The 9,884-nt window shown below is 27.6% G+C and overlaps 1 protein-coding gene across 1 annotated transcript; it reads right to left on the bottom strand.

Moving 5' to 3' along the window:
- Window positions 1-255: 255 nt before the first annotated feature.
- LOC111039462 (odorant receptor 46a-like) lies at window positions 256-3,670 on the bottom strand. The gene is made up of 5 exons (XM_022323000.1): window positions 3,585-3,670; window positions 2,771-2,870; window positions 2,009-2,134; window positions 1,478-1,636; window positions 256-321 (listed from the first exon to the last, which is right to left on the bottom strand). The coding sequence occupies exons 1-5, from the start codon at window positions 3,605-3,607 to the stop codon at window positions 256-258; spliced, it is 474 nt and encodes a 157-aa protein (XP_022178692.1). The 5' UTR covers window positions 3,608-3,670.
- Between the last annotated feature and the right edge of the window lie 6,214 nt (window positions 3,671-9,884).

The raw sequence follows: 9,884 nt of genomic DNA, 5'->3' as shown, positions 1-9,884 counted from the left end.
CTAAGTTTTTTAACATAATATAATCATTTTGTGATTAAGTGAAACCCTTTTCAACGAACTAATGTAATGTACTATAGGTGATTATTAAATCAAAGAACAATGATAAATGATAAATGTTTTAACTATATATTATTGATAATAAAGTTACATTAGTTCTAAACATATTATGAATAGTAATTTTGATCTGTGTGAATGACGATCCAATTAGTGCAATCGACGTAATACTTGACTAAACATATAAAACATGGACAACAATTATTCATTCTTTGCTTTTATACAATTTATTAAAACCGATACAACTGAGTAGCAATGACTCATAATCTGTAAAAAAAATTATTATTATTAATAATTATTTTCTACAAAATCATTTTTTTTTTTTGTTGAGTCCATTAATTACTGTATAGGAGACTTGTATTTTTAATATAAATGTAAATCATTATTTTCTATTTATTATATAATTTTGTTAGAATCCCAAAAATGCATAAATTGTTTTTATTTTACAAATTTATGAGCTCGTTAATCAAAGGTTTATCAGATTTTCTCATAGCAATTTAAAAATATCAAAAATATATATTTAGCCACAATTATTTTTATAAAGCTCTGATGTTTAAATTTTAAACAAATTGTATAAACAAGCATACAATAACATTCTAATGTAACGATTATTCATCAAACCGTTTTAGTCATTTTGAGTTGTACCTATTCAAAACAATTTATCGTAGAAACTAGAAACTTAAGCCATAACACTAAATGTTATACTATATTTTTCTATTCCTACTCAATAAAATATTCAAAGTATTAATAGGTGCAACATTTAAGTCGTTTATAGAAATATGATATTATTTGTTTGATATAGGTATGTATAGTTGAAAATAAAGCACGGAAATGTAATAGATACAACTTACAAGGTTTTAATCATACCCATAAATTGTTCCCATATTACTAAATAATAAAATAAATTAGTTATTGTAATATTACAAATCTTAAACAAATATATGATGTAACCTCAGTTTCATCTCACAATCGCATTCCTTAAAGAATTATTTATCATTGAATTACAAAGTATTACATCGAAGTGTTCTACTTAATGATTTTGTCATTCAACACTTATCAGCATCAGAAGAGTAAGATACCCAGCTTTCTTTTTTAAATGTAAAACACATGTAAGATTAATAATAATTTTGACCATTAAGTTACGAATTATAATTTCAGAATAAACAGTTCCGAACATCAATAACATTTGACCAGAGTTTGATTATTTTAGTAGAATAATACTTATAAGTGAGTCTGCAATTTCTATGCATTTGCATGTTTGTTTTTCTTTAAGTCACAATTGATGGGTTGTCAGACACCCATGTCCACGATTTGGCTTATTCTCGATTAAGTAGAACAACTTTTTTTAGTTAATTTTTGTATATTTTGTATATAATGAATGTGATTGCAAACTTAAATAGTTAAAAGTTAAACTAGTACTCACTTTATAAAATAATTCCAAGTTTACAATTTTTGTTCCAGTAAATTTTAATTTTTTTTGGTTTGTATTATTCATTCTCATCGTTAGCAATATTAATTTTCTACACTTAATATTCATTTCAGTCCAATTACTGCTGTATAATGCGAATATTATTGAATCTTTCTAAAATAAAAAAGCCAAAATATACAGGATATTTATAAAAAAAACATTTAAAATTGAGACGTTATAGTTGGTTGAATCCGGTAATTTTTTTTAGCGTGGAGTATATTGCATTACATATAATTTTTTTTAGAGTAAGCAGAATTTTATAAACTTTAAATAAAAAAATATTTAAATAAACAGAATCATATTTTTATTTATTAAAAATATGTAATTACATGCCTAATATTAATCATACGCAATTTGATTATCAAGTATCAATACTGTTGATTTGAAAAATTAAAAAATATTTTTTTTCAATGTTATTATTTATTAATATTCATAGTACATGCATTTTTCTGTATTAAATTATAATAAAAATAAATTTCAAATTACTTGATTGTGTAAATTGGTAAATAAAGAACACACCAAAAATATTTGAAATGAAATTGAAGGTATTAAGCAAATTAATTTGATTGTTGTAACTTCCGAAGCAACAAATCTATCTTGGCCGAAGAAACTCTGAAATCATTTTATTCCCAATATAACCACAAGATAGTTCATAAATACTTAACATAAGAACGTGTACTAAAGTTGAATATTAAATTTATTTTATAAGCGAATGAACAATGGAGAATTTATTTAAGACGATTATCTCAATAATATACCGACATACCGTACCTACGGTTATATTTTATTAATTTTATCAACAAGAATAATTAAAAGGAGGTGTTTATAATATCGTATGCTGTAGCCATTAAGAAAAGAAAGAAAAAAGAAATGTCTTAGAAAAATGTGTTCTCTCAACAGTAAGTAAGTAGTAAATTAAAAATAACCAAAATAAATTATTAAAATACGACTAATGTCGAGTTTGTATACTTAGTGAATCACAATGTGCTCATTTATCGTTTTAAGGGTAACATTTTACATTAGAGGATTCGTGGCTGTAATAATTGTAGCTTCTTTGAAAATACCGTAAAGAAAATAGAAGAGCAAAAATGAATTCTTATTAGATTTAAGGTACATCATGGGAAAATAAGAATAATTTATTATGGTATCATTCGTATAAACTATTGAATAAATGTAATAATTTTATTTTTACCAAATTTGTTTAACTATATACTTGCAATGAAATCTAATATTATGTATTTCTTTTACCATTATGAAACTAAACCAAACCATGATGAGCGATAGTGATGACCAAAAAACTTGCAACACCATTAATGGTTTGAATAAAGTTAATAGTTCACCATATTTCCTGGAAAAAAAAATGGCAGAGGCGTGTTAAGTGATTTGAATTTTTTACATTCATTGGACAGTATCAATTTGTAAGCTTCCTCTCCTCCTCAGTGTAGGCGGGATTTTGAGAAGTAAACCGTAAACCCTCAAAATTGCAATAATTTACATATTATAGTTTATAGGAACTATAAAAAAATAATTTATACATTTATGTATATCCAAATCTTAACCAATCTGAGAATCCCTCGGAAATGTTCCTTTCGGTCCAGAATAAAGGCGTGCAAACTAATGTTTTGAAAATGCATACCCAATGCCTGGCTTCCATTTAGATGTATAAAATGAAGTCAAACAATATTTAATTTTAAAGGAAAAATGGTTTTAGTATTAAGTTGATAGTATTTACTTAAAAACAATATTGTGAGTATTCATAGTTATAAATACCATTAAAATATACAAGTTTTCACACTTATATGAAACTTTTGGAGATTTGAAAAAATTATTTATTTGAAAAATATTTTCTAAATGAAATAATTCTGTCAGCTATAATCTATAAATTATAGCATATATATTATATATACTATCTATATTTTATAATATGCTTCTTGACCGTAGGTATTTTCAGTGTGCAAACTCAAAATAATAAATATATATTTATGTTAATTAATATTTACTATTTAGTTAAATAAGATTAATTTTACAGCTGAATTGTTATAATATATTATTTAACTCTTACTTCATAACTGCTTGATGATCCATTATAATTGATATTAATTCGTCATAAATTAAATCGTGTTCGTTAGATAAACATATTTTTTCATCTGTGTTATCTACAAATAAAAATAATAATTGCATCAATATTTCAAACTGAAATTTGGCTATACCACCCATAATAATTATTCATAAAAATAGTTATACGTGGGTCGATAAGATAATATTAGATAAGATAATATTCATAGTAGCCTGACAATAATTTATTTATCGTAGATCCGGGGTCTTCAACCCGTTACCTGCCCTGTCATAATATGCGGCCCACCATCACGTTTTAAATTTAGCATGTACATTTTCTAGTTCAATAAAATTAATAATTATACCTAACAGTTAAGCTATCGCTATCGGAAATATGCGATAAGATAAATTGAATTACCTACCAAGATATAATTAATATTGTCTGTTAGTTCGTAATCGACTGAGGAACGAGCACAATATTCTCGTTTTTGTGTAAAAGTTTCAATTTCATACTTTTTCTTCGTAATATTTGCACAATATGTCGGTGAGTAAAAAACATAAAATCTATCGGATGAAAGTCACGTTTGTCAAGAAAAAAGGTCCAATAGCTATTTTTTTATTCGAGTTAAAGAAAAGGCAATATGTTTGATTTGTCAAGAATCGATTGCAGTGATGAAAGAGTACAATTTAAAACGACATTATTGTACCAAACATGCAGCAAAATATGATATGATAAAAGGACAACTTCGAATTGACAAACTTGCATTGTTAATGAAAAATATACAAGGTCAGTCTTCAAGTATAAAAAAATGTCATAAAGACTCAGAAGCCAGTGTCAAAGCTAGTCATATCATAGCACAAACAATTGCAGCTAAATCGAAGTCGTTCCGCGATGGTGAATTTATAAAAAAGTGTAGGGAGGCAGCCTCTGAAATCGTATGTCCAGTACAAAAACAACTTTTTTTTCAAATTGAGTGTATCAGGAGTAACTGTAGCAAGGCGTAGTATAGAAGAACTAGGAACTGATACTGAGAGCACCCTAAAATAACGTAATTTATTTTTAATTCTCTGGCCCTTGACAAAAGTACAGATTTGTCAGATACTGTGCAATTAGCAATTTTTATTCAGGGTATCGATTCTAATTTTAATATTTATTTCAACTGAAAAATACGTAGTGGAAGCAATTTCTGATTTAAAATTCAATTTGATTCGAGGTTCTTAGATTTCAAAGCTAATGAAAACTTGTTTAATTCAACATTGTTTTCAATTCCATTTTCATTATCAGTTGAAGTTGTCCCAGAAAATATGCAAATGAAAATCATTGATTTACAGAACAATATTATATTAAAAGAAAAGTACAATAATGTTGAACTTTCAATTTTTTATTCGAAATATATTGACACGGAGACATAATAATCTTCGAAAAAATGCATTAAGAATAATGTCTCTTTTTGGTAGTACTTACACTTGTGAACACATATTTTTACGAATGAAAATCGTTAAATCTAAAACTAGAGCTCGGTTAACTGATATTCACTTGGAAAATTCACTCAGAATTGCATCGTCTCAGATCCAACCAACTATCGAAAAATTAGTAAGTGAAAAACATTGTCAGTTTTCACATTAAAAATAAAATAAAAAATGTTTGATTAAAAAAAAATGTTTATCTATATATGTTTTAAGAATAATAATAATTTTTAATTTTAAATGTACTTACCTAATTTTAAAAATTGTAATAATAAAACTGAAATTTTACATAAAATGCGCGTTTTTACAACGAATGCGGCCCGCAAGATTTAAAATAAATAATATATGGCCCGCTCCATAAAAAGATTGAAAACACCTGCCGTATATATATATCAAATATATACATTTATTTTATGTACATAGTAGTGTTTTATTTTTTATAATAACTTAAAGCGAATCCAAAAATTCATTCTTACAGACTCACTTTGTTTTTGTTTTTTTCAGTTATTTATTAAAATTATTGTTAAAGACTATTAATATAGAACGAATAAGAAACGCTATGGCACAGATTAAGTTATTTCTTTTGTAGTTTGAATCTTTAGTAAATTAGTAAATCTACTGTAAATTATAGGTAGGTACTCATAAGTTTGTCCCTCGTACAACCATGTTTCGAATCTCATTAGTCCATAATAACCATTGCTGTTACTGACACCTTAACACTTATAAAATACAACGAATGAGTATTCAACATTTAAGATTAAGCATTTAAATTCTTCTCAAAATATCATTCAAATTGCCAATACAAACTCTTCAAACAGTGGGCATGTGGCTATTCGATGTTAATATACATTGTAAATACTAATTAGTCGTTGTGTTGAGTGTGTCGTATCATTAGATACCAAAACTATATGTAGATAAATAGAATAAGTACATCCATATACGTACAGAACAAGTAAAAAAAATTAATTTACTTGCCTAGTAATCAGTGCTGATGATTACATTACATAACATTATATATTTTTATATACCTGATTTACTCACCAATGGTTGGGTCATAGACCGATTTATGTCCGGCAGACTCGAACGAGACGTTTACCATTTGCATCTGACAGGTCACGGCCAAGCACAGCGTCACCAGAATAAAATCGAACATGAAGAACAGTATCGACAAAAAGACGGTGTACAACACCTCAACGATGTAAAACGTATCGTAGTGCGCGTTGTACGTTTGGTCGGTTACGATTAAGTACAAATTGAATAAGTTCTGTCGGTAATTGCCAACCGATCCGTTGGGATTTTTCACCGTCATGATGTCGTCGCGGAATATCAGAGAACTGGCCGCGAAAACTATCGACGACGTCGAATACGCGACGGTCATGATGGTCGTTATCCTCACCGAACGGTCTCGCCAACTATCCAAGACGTGTCTGTTTCGGAGGCTGTGCGATGTGAAATCGTACCGCGTGATCGACAAACAGTTCCATATGCCGTTCGAGTGGTAGACGACGTTCCACATCTTGTGCACCAGGAACAACGTCATCAGTCCTTTCCAACCATAATCTACGCTCACAATAATACTGTACGGCCAATAGTACAGACTACTTATGGCCAATATCACCGATATGACGCACACATAAAGCATGATGATTGCCATTACAATGTGGTAGAGATTTCGGCCACGAAATTTAGTGGTCCTGGGATCCAATATTTGAAATAAACCTGTAACCTTTGCCAATCTAACGTTGAAAACATGGTTCTTCTGGTCCCAAATGTCCATCGTGTCAGCGTTATTATGACTGACGCAGAATTATAATACTTGTATATATTTGTATTGTGATGAATGTTTTCAGAAGATCGTCTGTTGATAAATATAATGCAATGTAAACTCGTCAATTTAAATATTCGATTTTCGTAAATATTATAAATACGTGATATTATACCAGGTACCTGCAAACAACCCTTTTCAATAAATTATGTTATCTCTCTATTGCACATATATACATTAGGGATATATAATAATATATAAAGCAATATTGTATAGGTATTCAAACAGTTATGTTGTAAAATGTACATACAACTGTGATTGTACTAAAGTGATTTAAAACATTTACTAGTTGATGACTAGTAACGTCTTCGAATGCATGTGGTAATATTTAAAGAGAATAAAAAAAAATATATTGAAGTTTTATGAACTATATAACATCAAATAGATACGCACACGATATAAGAGGGTGTAATGCTGTCCTCCTGCACTTCGTTCTTGTGAGTGGTCTGTCGTTTGCATTCAACGAACTAAGGAACTATATTAAATACATAATTTATTTATAGGTGTATTCTCCACCTATTTTTGCACGATGGATACATTTTTAAATAAATTATTGTCAAGAAATTCACCGTTCGTTCGTTTTAAATGAATAAGGTAAGGAACTAACTACTAAGTAAACAATAATAATTTATTTAAAAGTGTATCCTTTTTTTTATTTAATAGAAAATTTACAATTTGTATTACATAACATAGTAAGTAAAAAAAATTGACTGACGCATAACGCTACATCCATAGTAAAAATAACACATGGGGCACAAGATGAGGGAAATCATTCAGGGATGGTACTCTCCAAAATTGTATTCTTAACCGATAAATTGTTTACACATCAACTATTACGTGTTTTTTATCCTTGGATTTCAGTATTACTTATATCGTTAAAAATGAATATAACATAATAATTATTCAACTGACATTTTTATAGGTACTAAATTGTTTATAACATCTATGCATTTGTGTATTTGTAATTACCTATGCACTTTTAAACATTATAGACAAAGTTTATAAAACTTCAATAAACTTAAAAAGGGTTAACTGCATTCATATTGTAAACTGTCATAGATGGTATATGAAGTATATTCTATCATAAATAATTATAATTTCGTCAAGATTGTTTATCGTCAGACTTTGAAGTTTGGCATTACAGTGTTTGTGGAAAAGTCCACAAGTTCATCTTATAAGCAACACAAAATAATTTATGATTTAAGTTTATGAACTATGTGATTGAAATTAGTTGAGTTAAATACAGATGAAAAATGCAATATTTGATCATATTCAGTGCCTATGGATATTGTATATAGTTTATGAAAGCTTTATTTTTATTTTTTTAAATGTAGGTTTGATATTTAAACTCTTTTAGGTGATTTGATCCTCTTTGTGTTTGCTCCTAAAATACACCTATCTTAAGACAACTGTACCGACTATGTATAAAACTTCTAAAAATGTATTCGAATTTGTGATAAAGTTTTATTGAAAATTATATTTCCAATTTTCTAAAATTAAATTATTAAACCCTTTAATATTAGCTTTTAATATTTTGAATTTTGATAATTTTAAAATGTTAATTATATTAAAGTGAAAAATAAATTACAAATGTCAATTATAAATACAGTCATTTTCAATAAATTTTCACAATGGATTCAAATATATTTTTAGAAATTTCATCGAAACTAATATAAATAGGTGTTTATTAACCTAAAGATACTTTTTATAAAAAAAATATATTTTTTAATATTCATGCAGGTAGTGTAAATGTGGGGTGTGATACTCTGCTATTTCTTTTATATACAGTCACGCACAGTATAGTTATAATAAGAAACCGGAAATGAATGCATGTTCATATTATTACCAACAGTGTGTGTAGGATGCACAACTTACTATGTTGGTTCGAATTGCGAGCATTTCAAATCAATCTGATTTCATGGAATAACTTTTATTTTGCATATGATGCACATTCGAGGGGTTAAGGCATATTTTGTTATTTAATCGTATAATGTGTGTATTTTATACATTTTTAAATAATCACAAACTTTTATTTGATACTTAACATTTATATTTTTTTGTTTAACATAGTTTTGTTTTCAAACTCGTTATTTATAACAACTAATATGTTGCTTCGAGAAAAAACAAGAAATTATTACATGGTAACTACTTTGGTTTCTGATGAATCTTTGATTGAATCTACTGAACTAATAAAAAATACATAAAACCATTAATTAATATACATTTTTTGGTTAAAATTATCAACATTTTTTGATGAATACAATGTGATTTACCTGAAGTTTTTTATTAATTTTTTATAAAGATTTTTGACAATTAAGTCTACTTAAGATATTCTATATAAATAATACTCTGTGGCTTTGATAAAAAAAAGTATATTAGTATTTTCTTTTTTTTTTTTGATCCGAATGTTGAATGCATATCCTACTGTATATTTTTTTTGTGCATAGATATAGGAACATATACATGTATTGCGATTTTCATCATGCATATTTGTATCATTTTTGGTGAATATAATTTAGTTATCTAATTATAATTATCACTTACGACATGTTGGTTAATTCCTATTATATATTGTTGCTGCTCAATTAAAAATAATAATAACTTGATTCATCTCAACACTCCTCTACCACATAATAAGGTGAATAATATCTATTACTAGCCGGAACAACACACACTCACACTCACTTAATTTTTTCAATTAAGTTATCATTAAAAAATATTTTATTTTGTGTTGCTGTGAATTGTATTTAATTTTATTTGATTATTCTTTAGAAAAGGTATACCTTGTACTAATGATACTGTAACGAGTTACTATTTACACATTGTTACCTTTTTTTTTCATACACAGTTTGAGTACCTACATATTATATTCATCTTATAATATAAATTATCATACACATCTACACTACACCGTCAAGACGGGACGCGCATCCCCCACCCCCACTCCTCGACTCCAAGACTCAGCCACCCAAAAACCCACACCCATCTGGGGCAGCCGTCAGAGCGTCGCCGACG

This window comes from Myzus persicae, unplaced genomic scaffold (assembly GCF_001856785.1).
Source record: "Myzus persicae strain clone G006 unplaced genomic scaffold, MPER_G0061.0, whole genome shotgun sequence".
Taxonomy (NCBI): Eukaryota; Metazoa; Arthropoda; class Insecta; order Hemiptera; family Aphididae; genus Myzus; species Myzus persicae.
This window is presented reverse-complemented; position numbering and strand designations above follow the sequence as displayed.

Bases quoted from the DNA above. Each gene is read 5' to 3' on its own strand.
- LOC111039462 (XM_022323000.1), bottom strand. From the start codon at position 3,607: ATGGATCATCAAGCAGTTATGAA. The intron at 2,871-3,584 runs GTAAGAGTTAAA...TTTTTTTTCCAG, and splicing joins GATCATCAAGCAGTTATGAA to GAAATATGGTGAACTATTAA. The intron at 322-1,477 runs GTGAGTACTAGT...TTTTTTTTACAG, and splicing joins ACTTGGAATTATTTTATAAA to ATTATGAGTCATTGCTACTC.